At 48.1% G+C, this 21,181-nt stretch overlaps 3 protein-coding genes across 3 annotated transcripts; all 3 read right to left on the reverse strand.

Annotated features, from left to right (window-relative positions):
* Positions 1-280: 280 nt before the first annotated feature.
* Positions 281-1,366, reverse strand: LOC136461013 (uncharacterized mitochondrial protein AtMg00810-like). Its single transcript, XM_066460498.1, has one exon. The coding sequence runs from the start codon at positions 1,364-1,366 to the stop codon at positions 281-283; it is 1,086 nt and encodes a 361-aa protein (XP_066316595.1).
* A 927-nt stretch (positions 1,367-2,293) lies between these two features.
* Positions 2,294-3,849, reverse strand: LOC136459052 (uncharacterized). The gene is made up of 2 exons (XM_066458955.1): positions 2,692-3,849; positions 2,294-2,455 (listed from the first exon to the last, which is right to left on the reverse strand). The coding sequence occupies exons 1-2, from the start codon at positions 3,503-3,505 to the stop codon at positions 2,421-2,423; spliced, it is 849 nt and encodes a 282-aa protein (XP_066315052.1). The 5' UTR covers positions 3,506-3,849; the 3' UTR covers positions 2,294-2,420.
* Positions 3,850-5,741: 1,892 nt separating this feature from the next.
* Positions 5,742-17,315, reverse strand: LOC136456585 (aspartate aminotransferase, cytoplasmic-like). The gene is made up of 12 exons (XM_066456502.1): positions 17,009-17,315; positions 16,788-16,859; positions 16,617-16,678; positions 9,718-9,801; positions 9,422-9,521; positions 9,218-9,338; positions 8,907-9,070; positions 8,665-8,802; positions 7,977-8,098; positions 7,782-7,876; positions 7,134-7,254; positions 5,742-6,069 (listed from the first exon to the last, which is right to left on the reverse strand). Exons 1-12 carry the CDS (start codon positions 17,222-17,224, stop codon positions 5,985-5,987), a joined length of 1,380 nt encoding a protein of 459 aa, XP_066312599.1. The 5' UTR covers positions 17,225-17,315; the 3' UTR covers positions 5,742-5,984.
* Positions 17,316-21,181: the final 3,866 nt, after the last annotated feature.

A 21,181-nucleotide genomic window follows, 5' to 3' on the forward strand; every position in this document is an offset into this window, starting at 1 on the left:
CACAATATATATATATATATATATATATATATATATATATATATATATATATATATATATATATATATATATATATATATATATATATATATATATATATATTGTGAGATGAATGAACGCTCAAATCATTCATTGTGCAGTGTACAGGTACATATACAAGGTGCCGGTCAATGCTAGCCAAGTAAAACTAACAGACTCCTATATACTTGGATCAGCTGAGGACCAGGCTACTGACGCGCGTTTGGATTACAACTGAAGGAACTGGTCTTATGCTAGCTAACTAATTCCTGTAGAATAGGTCGCTGACACCCCCCGCAGTTGTAGCTTCGTGTGATCGAATACACAAACTGTCCCTGAATTCAGTGAACAATGGCGTCGGTAGTCCTTTAGTCGTGATGTCCGCAAATTGGTACCTGGTAGGTATGTGCAGCACTTGGAATTGCCCTAGGGCGACCTTCTCTTGCACAAAATGTATGTCAAGCTCTATATGCTTTGTCCTCTGATGGTGTATTGGATTCTCAGAGAGATATACAGCAGAGACGTTGTCGCAGTAAATCACCGTGGCTCTGTCGACGACGACGTGGAGCTCTCGAAGAAGATTGTGTAACCAGCAACACTCCGCAGCGGCGTTTGCTACTGCTCTGTATTCGGCCTCGGCACTCGATCGTGAGACCGTGGTCCGTCGCTTGGACGACCATGACACGAGGGAGTCACCAAGGAATACGCAGTAGCCGGATGTCGACCGCCGAGTGTTTGGGCAGCCAGCCCAATCGGCATCGGAGTATACCTTCAGTGTTGTCGATGGAGTTGCTGAAATGGTGATGCCGTGCTTGATGGTTCCGCGAAGATAACGTAGTATGCGCTTGACGAGGTTCCAGTGCACATCTCGGGGAGCATGCATATGAAGACACGCCTGGTTCACACCATAGGCGATATCCGGGCGCGAGAGAGTGAGATACTGTAGGGCGCCGGTGATGCTGCGGTAGAACGTGCTGTCGGTCGCAGCCTCGCCGTCGTGTGCTGATAGCTTGGGCTTGACTTCAACCGGAGTTGTGGCCGGTTTACAATTTGACATTCCCGCCCGTTCCAGGATCTCTTCTGTGTACTGGATCTCTTCTGTGTACTGTGCCTGGTTGAGGTGGAAGCCAGCAGCATCACGTTTCACCTGTACACCGAGGAAGAAATGTAGCTCACCAAGGTCTTTGATCGCGAAGGCTTGACAGAGTTTATCAACGACTTGGTGCAGAAGTGGACTCGACGACGCAGTGAGTATGATGTCGTCAACGTACACAAGGAGATACGCCGTGTTTGTTCCTTGCTTGTAGATGAACAGGGAGGAGTCCGAGCCTGACGCGGTGAAGCCCATGCTGAGGAGATGGTTGCCGAGTCGCAGGAACCATGCCCTCGGCGCCTGCTTGAGTCCGTAGAGGGACTTGACCAGTAGGCATACGTGGTCGGGGTGGTTTGCGTCGACGAAGCCGGCGGGTTGATGACAATAGACGCGTTCGGCAAGATCGCCATGCAGGAACGCGTTCTTGACGTCGAGTTGGTGTACAGGCCACCGTCTTGTGGCCGCCAGATGGAGCACATTTCTGATCGTCGCAGGCTTGACAACGGGTGAGAATGTCTGGTGGAAGTCGACGCCTGGTCATTGTGAGAAACCCCGCACGACACATCGGGCTTTGCGGCGTTCCAAACTCCCATCAGGATGCAGCTTGTTCTTGAACAACCATTTTCCGGTGATGATGTTGGCACGTTCAGGTCGAGGCACGAGCGTCCACGTGCCGTTGAGCTGCAGCGCGTTGAATTCGGCTTGCATCGCAGCTAGCCAGTCGGGGTCGCGTATGCGTTCGGCATGTCCATTCTGCTGTGACGTATATGGGCAGGTGAGACGGAGCACAATTCCGTGCGTGGCGAAGAACGCACGAGATGCCGAGTTATCAAACTCTTTGCCATTGTCGGTTTGGAAGCACATGATGGGTACTTGGAACTGTGTTTGCACGAACGCATGAAAAGAGATGAGTGTTGGTAGAACATCTGATTTGTGGCGCAGGGGAAACGTCCAGGCGTAGTGTGAGAAATCATCCAAAATGACAAGATATAATTTGAAACCGGAATTGCTCAATATAGGTGAAGTCCAGACATCACAATGCAAAAGTTGAAAGGGAAATGCTGAAATATTATTAGAATCGCTAAAAGGTAATCGAACAAGTTTGCCGCGTCGACAGGCATCACAAGTGTGTCGACTCGACTTGGAACACGACAGACCGATGGAGGGGGACAGGCGCTGGAGCGTGCCATGACCAGGGTGGCCGAGGCGAGCATGCCAAAGACTGCTGTCGTTGGAAGCCAGGAGAGCAGTCGCTGGGCGTGCCGGTGTGGTGGGATGCTGACGAAGGGGGTAGAGTTCGCCGGACGAATCACATCGGAGGAGTGCCATCTTGGTGCGAAGGTCCTTGATGGAGAAACCCCATGGATCAAATTCAACAGAAACGGAGTTGTCACGGGTTAGAGCACGAACTGAAATAAGATTCTTAACAAGTTGAGGAGCAATGAGGACATTTCAAAGTTGTAAAGAAGAAGCAGAGGTTGGGATGGAGGCAGTGCCAGTACAGTGTGCTGGGAAGGACTGGCCGTTGCCGACAATAATTTGACGGTGAACAGTGGGGTTGGGAGGGGAGCTGAGGATACCGGAATTGGAGGCCATGTGTGCTGTGGTGCCCGTATCGAGGAACCATCCGGTGCCGCCGCCGCCGGGGTTGTTGATGGACATATTGTTGAGGGCGGAGTAGAGGCCGGCCGGCACAGCTCCCGAAGATCCGGCGTGGAAGGCAGCATCGGTCGATGGAGCGGAGAGGGCTGCCATGGCGTGTGGGGGGTTGACGCTGGGACGTGATCCAAGAACGCTGGGTCTCCACGTGTTCATGGGCCACGCCTGGACGACACCCTGCCATGGGTTGTGGGCAGAGGCCCACTGTGGTGGTGGAGCGCCGCCGCGATGCATCTGAGGACCGCCAGCGCCGTGGCTGCCGGAGGTGTTCTGTCGATTGCGACCATCAGAGGCCTTGCGCTTCTTGCGACGGTCATTGGCGCCGTTGCTGGCCGCGGGGAGTTTTGGTGGAGTGGGCGTGGCAGTCTTGGAGGCAGAGGTGTTCGCGGTCGATGCAAGAAGAGCAGTTTGCGCCTCCATATGGTGGGAATGCCGGATCCGATGTTCTTCCTGCAGGAGATAGGATTTTGTGTAGAGGAATGTGGGTGGAGGGTTCATGGTGGAGAGAACAGCAATCGCCTGGCTGAACTTGTTGTTTAGCCCGCGCAGGGTGTTGATGACGAGAGCCGGATCGAAGACGGCGGCGCCGCAGTCGTAGAGCGTGTCGGCGAGGCGCTTGAGGCGGCCGCAGTACTCGCCGATGCCCATGTCACCCTGGAACAGGCTATGGAACTCCTGTTGGGCATACACGGCGCGCTGCAAGCTGTTGTCGAGGAATTGGCCGATGATCGCCATCCAGGTGGAGTAGGCGTTGGCGTTGGGCCGGTTGACATCGTTCCATATCTCCTTGGACACGGTGTTATATAGCCAGGAGACGATGCAGGCGTCGACCTAGAGCCATTCGGCGTCGTCGATCATGGCGGCGGCATCCACTGTGCCGTCGATGTGGTTGAGGAGGCCGAATTTTTTTTATGGTGAGCTCGATGAAGGAACGCCATTGCCTGAAGTTTCCATCGTCAGAGGAGAGAACGACAGGAACATGGCTTCGGATATTGAGCAAGACAAGAGTGGAGGCAGAGGGTGGAGCGGGATCAGCAGGCCCGGCGAATGGGTTTGTGGCCGACGAGTGAGCAGACCCAGGGGAGGTTGCCATGGCTGGGAGGAGCAGAAGCAGGGGGTGGGCTGAGAGGAGCGGAAGCAGGTGGGTGGGGATCGAAATTAAGCTGATACCATGTGAGATGAATGAACGCTCAAATCATTCATTGTGCAATGTACAGGTACATATACAAGGTGCCTGTCAATGCTAGCCAAGTAAAACTAACAGACTCCTATATACTTGGATCAGCTGAGGACCAGGCTACCGACGCTATGCGTTTGGATTACAACTGAAGGAACTGGTCTTATGCTAGCTAACTAATTCCTGTAGAATAGGTCGCTGACACACACACACACACATATATATATATATATATATATATATATATATATATATATAAGATTACAAAAATATATATATAATCAGGCACGAAATAAACGCACAATCCAAACACATAGAAGCATGGAAACCGCTGTCTCCATTTTCAAGCAATAAACTGAGCAAATGGAATCATTATATATTTCTGGTGGCATATTTGGAAGGAGCGTAACAGAAGAACTTTCCAACAGAAGACCAAGAGAAGTAGCCATCTTATGCAAGGATGATATCAACCAATACAACATGGCAATGGTTCCTAGAACGTCCTCGAGTTAGTCGACATGGTTATCAGTTTCGGTTGCTCCCTAAGGGGCCTTTGTTGTTGTTAGGTGTTAGCGGGTTGCGCTTTAGTCGGTTTTTATTTCGGTCGGTGGTGATTTCAGACTTTTTATCTTGTTTTGGTATTTCTTACGATCCCGGCTGAAGCACTTAGGCGAGTATGTGTGTTGTACTAAAACCTTTTTTTTTTGTCTTTTCTCCGTCTAATAAAAATTACGGCAAAGCTTGTGCCGTCCTTTAAAAAAAACTGAGCAAAGAAACACAAGTGCTGCGACCATCTCCACTAATCAAAAAACGTTTGCTAGATTAGAAACCAGTGAACAGGGTTTAATGAAATTCAACTAAAATTTGGCTGAAATTTTTTAGAGACTTAAATATGAAGTATGATTCTTTTAAAACTTTTTAGATCGAAATAAAATATAGCATAATTTATGACTACATATATATTAAGTAGAAGAATATTCAACATAAACAATAGAAAATATGAGTACAGAGTTATATAGCACATATATTAGTGTACTATGAAATTCTAGATTTTTCTTTCAGTCACCCACGAAATTCATGAAAGTTTGGTGAAATTTCATTGAAATTTTGAAACCTACCAATGAACAATCAGTAAACCCCACTACTTCCCTTTTCATTTTTAAAAAATATTTCCATAGTTTTTTATTTTTCGAAAGTTACGAAGTTGTACCAATAACTTTTGTACATAATATTTTATCAGACATAACTTATCACCACAATTTTATAGACTAGCTATAGTGACAACTTTTCATAAAAATTCTTACATAACTAAACTTTTGTAAAGCAACTTTTATATAACAAATTTTACAATAACATACACAACTTTTTTGTTGTTCAATATTTTTCAAAAGTTATACACAACTTGTCCAGCATATTTTTTTATATAATATATTCTGTAGAAACTTCCCAAGCTAAAAATTGTTCATAGTATATAGTCTATAGGAGAAAAATAGGTAGGTTAGTGTGAAAAATAAAAAAAGCAAAGGAAAAAAAGGGGAAGAAAAATGCGAGGAAAAAAAAAACTCATGGACGCTTATGGACCACGACCGCTGGGTCATAGTTCGCTTGAATTTGCGATAAACGACGGCAAGGTACTGCAAGCACGAAGTAAAATCTAGAATCATATTTTTCACCCTTGGCTGTCACGAAGAGCAAGTAGTAACATACAACAATTAGAAAGCTTCTGAGCAGAGGAACCATACAGTAGGCAAAGACCAGCTTTCAAAACTACTGCAGGTTGTTGTAGGATAAACATTTAGCACCGGTGGAGCAAAATTGCATGCGCGTATTTATTTGGAGTTCCGAAAGCACCTTATGACCATATAATATTTGAATTTGAATCTGCCAGTACAAAACTGCTCCAACAACAGAGTAAAAAACCGTACTCCTATTTCAAGGCAGATTACAGTAGGTCAGCCAGTAAATACCGCCGGCTGAGTCCTTAGAACATTGTTGTAGGTGATTCAGATTTTATTCACGAAAGCTGCCATACTGTCCTCATTTCAGTTGAGTAACTGCTGCGTGTATGGCATCTGCAAGATGGGGCACAGTCCTCATGCTCAAACCAGCCATGCTGATCCTCCTGCAAGAAGAATATATACATTGTCAATATAGCAGTGACAGTTCGGACTTCCATTATAGGGTGGTGAGAAAACGAAACCTAGTCATAGATCAATATCAAATAGTGCCGATCAAGATTGTTCAATGATATGATCTTAAAAGTAATATGATGTTTAGGACAAGCTAATAATTCATTTTTGAACTAATTAGCTTGTCATATTAGCTTTCCTAATGGTTCAATGCCTTACACTCTGGGATTGGCAACAATATGCTGGGCTACTTGGAAAACAAGGAACAAGAAGGAAAATTGATTAAAAAACCTATTGAGAACCTTTGTTATGCATGTGCACTTATGCAATATTGGACACGTTTATACTCTAAAGGAGGATCAAGAGAGGCTACTCGAAGGGGTGAAAGTATGAAACGTCATGCTGCAGGTGCCATCAAGACTGCTGGGGAATCCATCAAACATGGATCAGGCGACCCTGCAAATTGAGGGAGGAGGGCTGGGATTGGGAAGACTTGGCAGCAAGCTGCTTGCCATGAATCGATGTTGCTAGACTGGGCAGCAGGTCTCCAGCCTTTCTAGCGTTTTGTAATAGGATTTGTTGGGAATGTATGTTATCACCTGGGAGGCTTTGGTGCTTTTGTTTCATTCTGCAAATGGTAGAAGTTATCCTAGTATCCCTTTCCCTGAGATTGTCTGACAGCCTGAGTCCAGTTAGGCACTTAGGCATAGCCCTCATTAGGCCTTTTCTTCTGGTTCAATGTTACTTTTTCTACAAACTTTTGTATTTCCGTTGTGATGGCGGAAATGGGTTTACCTCAGTTCGAACAAAAAATATTAGCTTTCCTAGATGTCAAATATTTAAAAATGGAGGGAGTAACATATTAAGACAACAAGTGACTAAACGGTCTATACTCCAACTTGTGAATTAGAAAAAAAAGGCAAATAGAATAATAAGAACTCCAATGTGGCCAGCCACTGTTAAGTAGTAACAAGACGAAAAAAATACAAGAGTACAGCTATAAGGGCGTACCCAGTGCAGAGAGCTATATACTTATAAAAGTTAAATAGACAATTACCCATCAGATGTCATATAAATGTGGTATTCCTGCCTCATGAATGCCACTTGCTCGCTATTCAGCCCAGTGAAAGTAAACATCCCAATTTGCTTAATGATGTGGCTCCAATCTCCAGGGGTTCCTGCACGTTATTAACAAGACTGAGTGCCATTGTGATAGAACCCAAAACCTTTCCACTTGAACAAAAGACAAAAGAAAGGAACAATATATTGAGATTGAATTATCATAATTTCTGGACTAGTGCAAACCAGACGTAACATTATGGCCTTTCAATTCGAATAAATCAATAGAAACATTCCAAACACAGATTAATAGTGCTCCCCCAAGTAAGTCACACAGATTGATACACTATTTTAAGGTCAGATACAATTTCTTGAGAAATCAACTGAGAAGGTAACAAGAGGAAGTTCTCTTATTTTGTATAGATTCTGATAACCCAAGATATCTTAGATGCAGCAATAGCTACATAGCTTGCCTTGAAGCAGCCACATTAATCCAGGACAAAAGAAAAACATTTGCACCAAGAGTTGCATAGTTGCAATACAAGATCATGAAAGAAATGGTAAGGAAAAAATGCTAAGCTACATTGCAAACAACATCTAACCATATTTTGTAGAAAAAGAGAGAGCAATTGCTAGAAACAAGTACCTCTGGATTTCAGCGCATCAAATAGCTGTTGCCTCATGCTAATGATCCTATCAGCCATGGCCTTCAGTTCTAGAGTCCATTCGTTGAACATCTCACTGAAAAATTAAATAAATACAGTCAATGAACAGGAAGTAACCACTTTGTATTATTCTTGGACCCACCTCTAAATATAGCACTGCAATAACAAGAATATACCTGTCCCTGAGTATGGTAGCCACAATAGAGGCACCATGAAGAGGGGGGTTTGAATACATAGGCCTGATCACAAGTTTGAGTTGACTTTCAACCCTAACAGCTACATCGGCACTTCCACATACCTGAAACATGAAGTTACAATGAATGGACACTCTGTGGCATAAAAGACTGTTCAGAAGGGCACCATGTAGGAAAAGCAGCAGCATCATTCAACAAAGGCATAAAGTTATGCATAACCTTATAAGTAACAACTAGTCAAATATTTTTGGAACTGGTGGAAGTAAATAGTTGTCCCCTGTAACATTAAAAGCTAATACATATCTACATCAATATAATATTCTAAGGATGCGAAAGAATTCAATCCTAGCAAAAGGCTAAAATTTTAGGCACCAGTGGCTACAAGTGATTGACAACTTAAACCGTCCACAACAATGCACTTCTTATTTCCGATAATGAAACAGATACAAGCTATAGGAACTGACATATCTCAAAACAAGTAGGAAAATAAAGAGGCACATTTGAAGGGATGTGACAGAATTTTCCACACATCAATCACTCCTATAGCATTAAGCTCACAAGATGGATGGTAAACATAGTAATATCAGAACACCAGAGGAAGATGCCAACAACCTTGAGATCATGATGAACTAAAGTGAAACCAACAAGAGCAAGAGTTAAGATATCTTACAATGCTCAAAGCACCAACACGCTCTCCGTACAATCCCATGTTCTTAGCATAGCTCTGAGCCATGAGCAATTCACCACCATCAGCAACAAACATTCGCACTGGCTGAGCATCTTTGTCAAGACTTCCACTCGCAAAGCCCTATTATGTTAACAAAAATCAACAAATTATGTGATGATTAGTGTATAGGAATCAGATGTGTTTTTGCAATGTCAAGTCAATTCTGACTCTGTACGTCGGCATACTTGGTAGGCACTGTCAAAGAACGGAAGCAGTGATTTTGATCTCATCAGCTGCCTAATCTGTTCCCACTGATCAATGGTAGGATCTACTCCAGTAGGGTTGTGGGCACAGGCATGCAGCAGTACAATTGAACCTGAAGGAGCAGAACTGAGGTCTTCCAAGAGTCCTGTAAAACAAAACAAAATTTGGGTCAATGACAGAGCCATGACATAATTTGCAAATATAAAACATATAATAAAGTTTTAAATGTTCCTAGCATATTCGCATTATTAAAGCATTCTAACAGATCTAGCATGAAAAATGAAATCCATACCTTTGAAGTCAAGACCACGGGTCGCAGGATCATAGTAGCGGTAGCTCCTAACAGTCAATCCAGATAAGGTGAAGACTTTTGGGTGATTTCCCCAGGTTGGTTGCGGGATGTAGATAGTGCGCTGGAATATATTTGTATGATCTAGCAATCATGCATTAAAATCGGGAAGCAGCAAAACAGAAAGGAGCAGGAAAAGTTCTTAACCTCATGATAGTGCCTTGCAAGAAATTCACCTCCAACTCTTAAAGAACCAGTACCCGATAGGCACTGCACTGTAGTAACCCTATTCTCCTGAATAGCAGGACTGTTCCATTTGTAAAGAAAAAACACAATCAGCTCCCTAAATAAAACCTGAGATGACCGGTGGCCAGGGAACTTATTTTTATGTAATGAAACTTCAGCAGTAGGAATTCACAGTTAGCAACATAACCATTCGGAGCAGTTGAACCACAAATATCGCCAATGTTAGAAAAATAAATGAAAGTCAAACAGAAAAATACCTGTCAGCACCAAAGATAAGCTTAGCGCTCAGCTTATTGAATTCAGCCAAACCGGTGATTGGTAGGTACTCCTTGACACGTGACCTAGAAATAGGAAGAAAGTCATGTTTAAAATACAGCTTCAAATATCTTCCACACCGACAGTTTACCGCATGCAGAGGCTTATACACACACGAGGCCGTATTAAATATGATGACATGGCACTGTATTAATGAAGAGAGAGATGCTGAAAGTTTCGTTTCATGGGAGTAGAGACAGTTTCACGGGGACAAAACTCTTCTACACGCTCAGCTTCCAAAATATGAGTACTTTGAAAATCGAGACATGAAACCCCCACTGAGACTGACCTAATACTCCCTCCGCACCCTTTTATCCACTTTCGCTTCTCAAGAAGTCAAACCTGATGGATAAGTCTCATGTGTGGCTGGTCTTTGTGGGGCTGTGCTGCTCACATGGTCCTTGTGGCTGTTTTTCTGTTTTTAGGACAGCATCTTAGACTAGAGGACAACATCTTAGCTAGGACAGCATATTAGCATCTTAGACTAGCATCTTGGCATATGCTTGGCTGGCTAGCAGCTTATAAATATGTAACCACAACCCCTCAGGTTGGTATGGCATTTGTGTGAGTTTGTGTGAGAAATAGACAAGAAAATTGCCCCAACTCCTAGTGTCATCCTCTCTCGATGAGAGTAAAAATTCTCCTACTACCAAGAGTGAGAATTCAGCGACTAACAAGTGGTATCAGAACCGTATTATCCTGTAGCCTGAGCATCTCCTGCTCATCTCCTCTCCCAACCACACAACAGCCCCAGCTGCGAGCAGCAGCTCCGGCCGCTCCTGCTCACGTCCTCCCCCGCGCAGACGAGCAGTCTGAAGCAGCCCTCTCCCCACGCAGCAGCCCCCGGTAGCGCGTCATGTCCGCAGGGCAGTCTCAGCGCTCGGTCGCCTCGAGCACGCGGCGTCGGCAGGAGGCCGAACTTGCCGCGGCAGAGGAACGCGAGCGAGCGGCGGCAGAGACCGCTACAGCGGCGGCAAGGGCGTCGAGGCTGGCAGCGACGGAGCTGGCAGCAGCCAGAGCGGAGGCGGAAGCAGCGGCGGCGGCGAATGCAGCGCGTGCGGCGGCAGCAGAGGTCGAGGCTCTGCGCGGCAGCATCGGCAGCTCCATTTCCGCTGACGACACTGCCGACGCGGACCTCGAGCTGCTAGAGAAGGAGGCAGCGCGAGCGCGGGCGGCGCAGTGGGCAGCCGCGCACGCCCACGAGCGTGGCGGCAGCCCAGACAGGCGCGGACGCGCTGGCGGCGCTCCTGAAGGAGACGCACACGGCGGTGGCGCTCCTGGGGCAGCCGCGCACGCCCACGAGCGCGGCGGCAGCCCAGACAGGCGCGGACGCGCTGGCGGCGCTCCTGGAGGAGGCGCGCATGGCGGCGGTGCTCCTGGAGGAGGCGCGCACGGCAACGGTGGCGGACGGGTCGATGGAGAGCGCGGCCTTCACAGGCAGCGTGGCTCTCTCTCCCCGGATCGGTACCGTGGTTACCACGGGCTCCAGGCTGTTGTCAGGGACGTCGGTCCCGGCGGTGGGTGGCCTACCCTCGCCAAGACCAACTACGTCGAGTGGGCTGCGGTGATGAGGGTAAAGCTCCAAGTGCGGCACATGTGGGCGGCAGTCCGGTATGGCGATGTCGACTACGACCTAGATCGACGGGCGCTGGATGCTCTCATCGCTGCAGTCCGCCCGAGATGCAGTTCTCGTTTACCAGCAAGCGAACTGCCAAGGAGGCTTGGGACGCCATCGCTGCGGCACGCATCGGCAGCGACCGCGCCCGCAAGTCCACACTGCAGGCACTTCGCAAGGAGTGGGAGAACCTGACCTTCAAGCCAGGTGAGGACGTTGATGACTTTGCTCTCCGTCTCAACACTCTGTTGCAAAAAATGGTGCAGTTCGGCGACGACACCTACGGCGAGGAGAGAGCTGTCGAAAAGCTCTTCTGCTGCGTCCCCGAGAAGTACAAGCAGATGGCTCGATCGATCGAGTCTCTGCTGGATCTCTCCACGATGTCGATCGAGGAGGCGATAGGTCGCCTCAAGGTCGTCGACAGCGATGAGCCACAGTCCCTCTCGGGGCCCATCACCACTGGCGGGAAGCTCCTTCTCACTCGGGAGCAGTGGCTTGCCAGCCAAGGTGACCGGAGGAAGGGGGAGCCTTCTTCCGCGACAGGCGGCCGCAGGCGTGGCAAGCCGCGCAGAGACGACCAGGCCGGGGTGCGAGGACGTGCCGAGGGTGATGCCCGCGGAGGCACCCAGGGCGGCGTCGCCGGCAGGCACAAGCCGGCACGAGACGACACCTGCCGCAACTGCGGCCAGCTTGGCCATTGGGCCAAGGACTGTCGACAGCCACGACGCGGCCAGGCCCACGTCGCACAGGCGGAGGAGGAGCCGGCTCTATTCATGGCACATGCCAGCATCGAGCTACCTCCAGCGGCACCGGCCGCAGCGGCTCTCCTCCACCTCGACGAGCCAAAAGCACACGCCCTCCTCGGCGACAGCTCCGGCAACGACAAGACTGACAGGTGGTGCCTCGACACCGGCGCCACCCATCACATGACCGGTCGATGGGAGTTCTTCACCGAGCTTGACTCTAGCGTCCGAGGCTCCGTCAAGTTTGGGGATGCCTCCGGCGTGAAGATCAAGGACGTCGGCTCCGTCATCTTCACCACCGTGTCTGGTGAGCACAGGCTGCTCACCGGAGTCTACTACATCCCCGCGTTGAGGAACTCCATCATCAGCTTGGGACAGCTGGATGAGAATGGTTCACGCGTGGTGGTTGAGGACGGAGTCATGAGGATTTGGGATCGTCGTCGTCGCCTTCTTGCCAAGGTATCCAGAAGCGCAAATCGACTCTACGTCCTTAACGTGCAGGTGGCACAACCCCTCTGTCTCGCTGCTCGTCGGGACGACGAGGCGTGGCAATGGCACGAGCGTTTCGGGCACCTTCACTTTGAGGCCCTGAAGCGGCTCAGTGCCACGGAGATGGTGTGAGGCCTGCCGTGCCTCGACGATGTGGAGCAGCTCTGCGACGTCTGCATGTTGACGAAGCAGAGGCGACTCCCCTTTCCACAGCGGGCTAGCTTTTGAGCCAAGGAGATGCTCGAGCTTGTGCACGGGGACTTGTGTGGCCCAGTGACACCGGCCACACCGGAAGGACGACGCTACTTCCTGCTGCTCGTCGACGACCTCTCCCGCTACATGTGGGTGATGGTCCTCGGCAGCAAGGGAGAGGCTACGGACGCCATCAGGCGCGCGCAGGCTGCTGCGGAGGCGGAGTGCGGCCGCAAGCTGCGCGTGCTGCGCACCGACAACGGCGGCGAATTCACGGCGGCTGAATTCGCGTCATACTGCGCTGACGAGGGCATTCAGCGCCACTACTCCGCGCCGTATAGCCCGCAGCAGAACGGCGTCGTCGAGCGGCGCAACCAGACGGTTGTGGGGATGGCTCGGGCCCTCCTCAAGCAGAGGGGGATGCCGGCTGTCTTCTAGGGAGAGGCGGTGGTGACGGCCGTCTATATCCTCAACCGCTCGCCTACCAAGGCGCTCGACGGCAGGACGCCGTACGAGGCTTGGCATGGGCGCAAGCCGGCGGTCTCCCACTTGCGGGTCTTTGGCTGCCTCGCGTTCGCCAAGGAGCTTGGCCACATCAGCAAGCTCGACGACAGGAGCACTCCTGGAGTGTTCATCGGCTACGCGGAGGGCTCGAAGGCCTACCGCATCCTCGACCCGAAGACACAGCGTGTGCGCACGGCGCGCGACGTTGTGTTCGACGAAGGGCGAGGATGGGCGTGGGACAAGGCGGTGGACGACGGCTCGGCTCCGACGTACGACGACTTCACTGTCGAGTACGTCCACTTCGAGGGAGCTGGGGGAGTAGGCGGCTCTTCTTCGGCGAGCGCGTCTACCCCAGTCCTTGAGCCTCCACCGACCCCGGCGCCTGCTACTCCGACAGCACCACGCTCTTCAGCCAGGACCTCGGCTGCGATGAGTTCTTCACCGGCTCCACCACAGCCGGCAACGCCACGCACTCCAGCATTGACAGGCACCTCTCCGGGCACGTCTACTCCAGCTCGTATCGAGCACAGCCCGGTTGAGCTCCCTACTCCGCTCTCTCACGACGAGGAGCGCATCGATGCGTACCACGACGGCGAGCCATTGCGGTACCGTACGATGGAGAACCTTCTCGGCGACCAGCCGGTGCCGGGACCGGTGCCTCACGACCTGGAGGCGCAGTTGCACCTTGCGTGTGACGACGGCGAGCCTCGGTCGTATGCAGAGGCCGAGAGACACGCGGCATGGCGCGCCGCGATGCAGTTGGAGATGGATGCGGTTGAGAAGAACCGCACCTGGGAGCTTGCTGACCTTCCTCGTGGTCACCGCGCGATCACCCTTAAGTGGGTGTACAAGCTGAAGAGGGATGAAGCCGGCGCCATCGTCAAGCACAAGGCTCGCTTGGTGGCACGAGGTTTCGTGCAGCAGGAGGGGGTCGACTTCGATGACGCCTTTGCTCCCGTGGCACGAATAGAGTCCGTGCGACTCCTTGCGCTAGCTGCCCTGGAGGGCTGGCGTGTTCATCACATGGACGTCAAGTCGGCGTTCCTTAACGGCGACTTGAAGGAGGAGGTCTACGTGCACCAGCCGCCGGGATTTGCGATCCCCGGCAAGGAGGGCAAGGTACTCTGCCTGCGCAAGGCCCTCTATGGCTTGCGGCAGGCACCGAGGGCGTGGAATGCCAAGTTGGATTCCACGCTAAAGGGGATGGGCTTCGAGCAAAGCCCGCACGAGGCGGCCATCTACCGACGGGGCAATGGAGGAAATGCCCTGCTGGTGGGTGTCTACGTCGACGACTTGGTGATCACCGGCACCAAGGATGCGGAGGTGCACCAGGATCACCGGCACCAAGGATTCAAGGAAGAGATGAAGGCCACCTTCCAGATGAGTGACCTGGGGCCTCTCTCCTTCTACCTGAGAATCGAGGTGCACCAGGATGACTCTGGGATCACGCTTCGACAGACCGCCTACGCCAAGCGCGTCGTTGAGCTAGCTGGGCTCACCGACTGCAACCCAGCTCTCACTCCGATGGAGGAGAGGCTAAAGCTGAGCCGCGACAGCACGACGGAGGAGGTGGACGCTACGCAGTACCGGCGTCTTGTGGGGAGCCTTCGCTACCTCGCCCACACACGGCCGGACTTGGCATTCTCCGTCAGCTACGTTAGTCGGTTCATGCAGCGACCGACGACGGAGCACCAGCAGGCTGTGAAGAGGATCATCCGCTACGTTGCGGGGACTCTCGACCACGACCTCTACTACCCGAGGTGCCCTGGAGCGACACACTTCGTCGGGTACAGCGACGGCGACCACGCCGGCGACATCGACACCAGCAAGAGCACGAGCGGTATCCTCTTCTTCCTCGACAAGTGCCTCGTTAGCTGGCAGTCGGTCAAGCAGCAGGTGGTGGCCCTGTCCAGCTGCGAGGCCGAGTACATAGCGGCCTCCACCGCTTCGACTCAGGCGCTCTGGCTCGCTCGACTGCTTGGTGATCTCCTCGGCAGAGACACTAGAGCGGTGGAGCTCAGGGTGGACAGCAAGTCCGCTCTGGCCCTGGCAAAGAACCCCGTGTTCCACGAACGCAACAAGCACATCCGGGCGAGGTACCACTTCATCCGAGGCTGTTTGGAGGAAGGGAGCATCAAGACGAGCTACATCAACACCAAGAACCAGCTTGCGGACCTGTTCACCAAGCCCCTTAGGAGGATCAAGTTCCTTGAGCTCTGCTCCAGGACCGGGATGGTTCAACTCTCTCACAAGACGACGCACAAGACTTAGGGGGAGAATGATGGATAAGTCTCATGTGTGGCTGGTCTTTGTGGGGCTGTGCTGCTCACATGGTCCTTGTGGCTATTTTTCTGTTTTTAGGACAACATCTTAGACTAGAGGACAACATCTTAGAGGACAGCATCTTAGACTAGAGGACAGCATCTTAGCTAGGACAACATATTAGCATCTTAGACTAGCATCTTGGCATATGCTTGGCTGGCTAGCAGCCTATAAATATGTAACCCCAACCCCTCAGGTTGGTATGGCATTTGTGTGAGTTTGTGTGAGAAATAGACAAGAAAATTGCCCCAACTCCTAGTGTCATCCTCTCTCGATAAGAGTAAGAATTCTCCTGCTACCAAGAGTGAGAATTCAACGACTAACAAAACCTACTCAACTTTGACCAAATATATAAAAAATATTAATATTTATGACACATAATTAGTATCATTACTCATTAGAAAGCTCGTTAACTCTATTTTTATAATAATCTTATTTGGAGATATTTTCCACGAACATAAGTTTGACCAACACAATACTATAAAAAGGGACAGAGGGAGCATTGCAGTGCTTGCAAACGACAAACCATTCCCCCCACAGACAAAACTGAGGTCAATTTCCCAGGTACCACAAAAAGAAAGGAGGGAAAGCAATAGAAGCAACTGCAAGGTCGACTACGAAAGAGAATCTTACACGGCAGTGGGACAGAGCAGACCCAGTCGCAAGAAAAAAAAAATACTAGTTCCAATCGTAGAAGAAAATTCATTTAAAAAAACTAGTATAGAAACAAAATGTACCGTAGAACAGAAAGGTCACCTACAATTACAGAGGGCAAGTCAATAATTAATCTGGTGGTGAATGAAAGTAGTAGTCAGATTAACAGGCGCGTTATCCAGATTTTAGATCCAGTGACTAACTAAATCCAATTTTGTTTCCACTTGGGCGGAGGGCAGTAGCTTCAAGCCTGAAAGTTCAATAACCCCCGAGGCACGATCACGAAACCAAGCGGATCATATGGATTTCACATAACACTTACGGATTATTGATCAGCATTTGCTCGGCGCGCCTGACCACATTCAGCAGCAGGGGCTTCCCTTCCTGCACAGATCAGAATAGGAACAGGGGCGTCAAATTCATCTCCAATCCAAATAATAAAAAACAGAAAGCGCCATAGAAGGTTCACAGCAAATCCCCAAACTCATCTCACCTCGGTCCGGTAGGCGCCGACGCCGAGGTTGACCTTCACGGGGCTGGGATCCTTATTGTAGGCGACGGTCACCTGCACCAGAAAACAAACGAACACCGATAAACGAGAACAAACCCACGAGGCCCGCGATCGCGTCGAAACCGCGCGACCGACAGCGACAGCCAGATCACCGGGAGAGAGGAAGCCAGGAAGGAGAGGCGAGGCTGGGGAGACGGACTTACTCCGAGGATGGGGTCCTCTGGGGCCTGCGCGAGTGCGGCGAAGACGGAGGATCCCTGCGACGCCATGGTGGGGAACGATTCGAGGGTGGCGGAGGTGTCGGCTGCTGCTGCTGCTGCTGTTCTTCGTGGGGAGGAAGGCAGCAGGTGGCGCACCAGCGTACTTAACCTGCGGTCGGCGCTGGGGGCCTGCGCCGCGCGCACGTTAGCAGGGGCCATCCGGTGCGCGGCGCGTGAGCGTGCCTGGTGCGGGGCGAGGGAACCGAGAGCGGGGGGCGTGGGGAACGGCGTGCGCAACCCGGGTGCGGCCGCCAGGTCGCGTATAAAACGGCGGGCGTGGCCGGCGGACCGGGGAAGCGACGTGGACGGCTGTTTTTGGAGTCGTGGCTGAGCCGCGGCGGCGTGTGCGTGACTACTGCCTACGTGCGCGTGAGGCGGACCGGGGAAGCGACGTGGACGGCTGTTTTTGGAGTCGTGGCTGAGCCGCGGCGGCGTGTGCGTGACTACTGCCTACGTGCGCGTGAGTCCCTTGTTCGGTGCCGTCTGCCGCTGGCCGTGTGGTCCGTGGAGGCGTGGACTACTGGACTGGCGTGAATTTTTGTTTTATTTTTAACCTTTTTTAAACAAATTCAAAATCTAACACCATTGTTTTTTTTATTTTCAAATCTAACACTTTTGGCCACGCCAAAGTCCATGGTGAGATCAAAACACACTGCCGCGCCACATGCATAGGCGCGGCATGATCTGCCATGTTGGACAGTGATTTCCACATGAAAATCCTCGCCGCGCTGCTACCGTTGGCGCGGCAGCACCGTAGCGCCGCGCCATCTAGACTGGCGCGGCCAGGCGTAACCTTAGAAAAATTGTATATTTTTCATATGATTGGATGAAGATGATCTTTATATGAAAATCATAGTTCTCTACAAGATCTACAACTTTTCATCTAAGGTCGTTAAGATGTTAAAAAAAATTAAACAAAGTTTTAGCAGTATATTAATAGCCTACAAGCACTGTCGTCTTGAAAAAATCATATCGTTCTTATATGGTATCAAATGGAGATGCTTTCTATATGAAAGTTATAGCTCTTGATGGGGTGTACAAATTTTTAGTTTTGAGTTTTTGCATTTGAGATCATTAAGATGTTCAAGAAAAATAATATAAAGTTTCAGCATCATTTAATCGCGTACAAGCACTTAGCGTCTTGGAAAAATCATATATTTCTTATATGGTGTCAAATAGAGATACTTTCTAAATGAAAGTTGTAGCTCTTGGTGAGATCTACAAATTTATAGTTTTGGGTTTTTCATTTAAGGCCTTGTTTAGATTGCAAATTTTTGCAATCTGGACACTGTAGCACGGTTCGTTTGTATTTGACAAACTTTGTCCGATCATGGACTAACTAGACTCAAAAGATTCGTCTCGTGATTTACAACTAAACTGTGCAATTAGTTATTTTTTTTACCTACATTTAATGCTCCATACATGCGTCCAAAAATTGATGTGATGGAGAGAGAGTGAAAAAACTTGAAATTTGGAGGTGATCTAAACAAGGCCTAAGATCATGAAGATGCAAAAAAAAAAACAACATAAAATTCGAGCATCGTATTAATCGCATATAAGCACATGTCGTCTTGAAAAAATCATATATTTCTTATACGGTGTCAAATGGAGATACTTTCTATATGAAAGTTATAGCTCTCAGTGGGATCTACAAATTTATAGATTTGGGTTTTACATTTGAGATCATTAAGATGCTTAAAAAATAATAAAACATTTCAACATCATATTAATCGCGTACAAGCACTTGTCGTCTTGGAAAAATCATATCTTTCATATATGGTGTCAAATAGAGATACTTTCTACATAAAAGTTGCAGTTCTTGATGAGATCTACAACTTTATATATAGTTTTAAGTTTTTTTCATATGAGGTCATTATCTTGGACGCGCGACGTGACTAGGCATGTTTAAAATAAATTTGAACAAGTGTTAAATTCCCACGTGACACTGCAGCGGTACGTGATAAGCTCGAGTTTGCAATTCAAATTATACCCAAAGAAATTTAGATCAAATAAATTATTGAACTTCCTGGAGCAGAGTTGAGTCTACTTGACCGTCTAAAAGTTTGATAAGATCTACAACTTTATATTTTGATTTTTCCATTTGAGGTCATTAAAATGCTAAACAATAATATAAAGTTGTTGCAGTATATTAATTATGTACTTGAGCTTAACGTCTCATAAAAATCTCTTCTGGTGGTGCGTGTCACACATGCTTGACCATTAGTTAAAGAGAAAAGTACCCTTTTTTTAGGTACAAGAAAATATGACGAGAGAATACGGTTACACTAAACGATAAAAGGAATATGTTAAGGTCATAGTTTAATTTCTAAGTTAATTAGATCTCATTAATTTTACAATTATTCTATTATTGCGTAACTTTTTTTCACCATCTTTGTATAAAACTTTTATGCAAAACGATGATGAAAATGTAGTGAGATAGTAATAGTGTGTGACTAAACTATCTACCATCAGCCTAACAAATCAATCATCTTCATCCATTTTTTTGGTAGTACTTAATTCCCAAGTCGACTTTCGATTAGTAATCAGTCATATCGCGCGCCGAAGATAACGACCTCAAATGCAAAACTCAAAACTATAAATTTGTAGACCCATCGATGGCTATAACTTTCATATAGAAAGTATCTCAATTTGACACCATATAAGAAAGATATGATTTTTTTCAAGACGACAAGCGCGTGTACGCGATTAATACGATGCTAAAATTTTATATTATTATTTTTTAAGTATCTGAATGATCTCAAATGCAAAAACCCAAAACTATAAATTTGTAGATCCCATCGAGAGCTATAACTTTCATATAGAAAATATCCCCATTTGACCAGAAAGATATGATTTTTCTAAGACGATAAATGTATGTAGACGATTAATATGATGGTGAAACTTTATATTATTTTTCTTAAGCATCTTAATGATCTCAAATAAAAAACTCAAAACTACAAATTTATAGATCTCATTTAGGGCTACAACTTTTATAAAGAAAGTATCTACATTTGACACCAAGTAAGAACGATATGATTTTTCCAAGACGACAAGCGCTGATACACGATTAATATACTGCTGATACTTTGTTTTATTTTTTTGAGTATCTTAACCGCCTCAAATGAAAAAACTTAAAACTAAAAAGTTATAGATCTCGTCGAGAGCTATAATTTTCATATAAAGGTCATCTTTATCCGAGATTGTATGAAAAGATACATTTTTCTAAGGTTGTGCCTTACCACGTTAGTCTAGATGGTGTGGTGCTACAGTGCTTTGGCGCGGCAATGATTTCCACGTGAAAATCGTTGTCCGGCGTTGCAGATCGTGCCGTGTTGATGCATGTGGCGCGACAACGTGTTTTGGCCGCGCCACATACTTTGGTGTGGCCAAAAGTATTAGATTTGAAAATAAAAATGTAACCGTTAGATTTGGAATTTGTTTTAAAAAAAGATTAAAAATAAAAAAAAATCACGCATGGCACATGGAGTCTTTCATACATATACTCGCGAGCCCCAACCTCGCGACTAGCCCTAGCGCCGTCGCCGCCATCACTGTCTCTACCATCGCCGGTTCCCCTCCCTTCCCCTCCGATATCTCACCGGATATTGAAGGGGTAGAATTCCACTGTTTTTATAAGTTTGTCAGTAGATCGAGTCCTTGGGTTAAAGTATCTTAAAACCAATTTTTTATTATTGGAGTTTTAGGGCCTGTTTGGAATGCAAGAATTTTACAGGAATAGCTCATGAATTTCACAGGAATACAGGAAAAAAGTAGGAATAGAAAAAAATTTCCTCGTTCCAAATAGGCCCTTATCTCCTCCTTCTCTCCAGCGATGGCGAGGGAGCGAGGTGGATTCGCTTTTCTCCACGTCGGCTCTGTTGAAAATGAGGGTGACAACTACAGCGTCAACAACTTCATCGGCAGGATGACATGGAGACTTTTTCTTTCCAAACAGTAACATTAAGGACTAGAATTTGCTCCAGTCTCTTCTCTGTTTTGTTGTAGTTAGATCTGTTCATGATAAAGGACTAAATGGAATAAGTTACAGATCATGACAGAAAGAAGAAGAAGAAAGACACAAGAAAGAAGAAGTTTCTCAACACTGTCTGCAGAAAT

This window comes from Miscanthus floridulus, chromosome 6 (assembly GCF_019320115.1).
Source record: "Miscanthus floridulus cultivar M001 chromosome 6, ASM1932011v1, whole genome shotgun sequence".
Lineage (NCBI taxonomy): Eukaryota > Viridiplantae > Streptophyta > Magnoliopsida > Poales > Poaceae > Miscanthus > Miscanthus floridulus.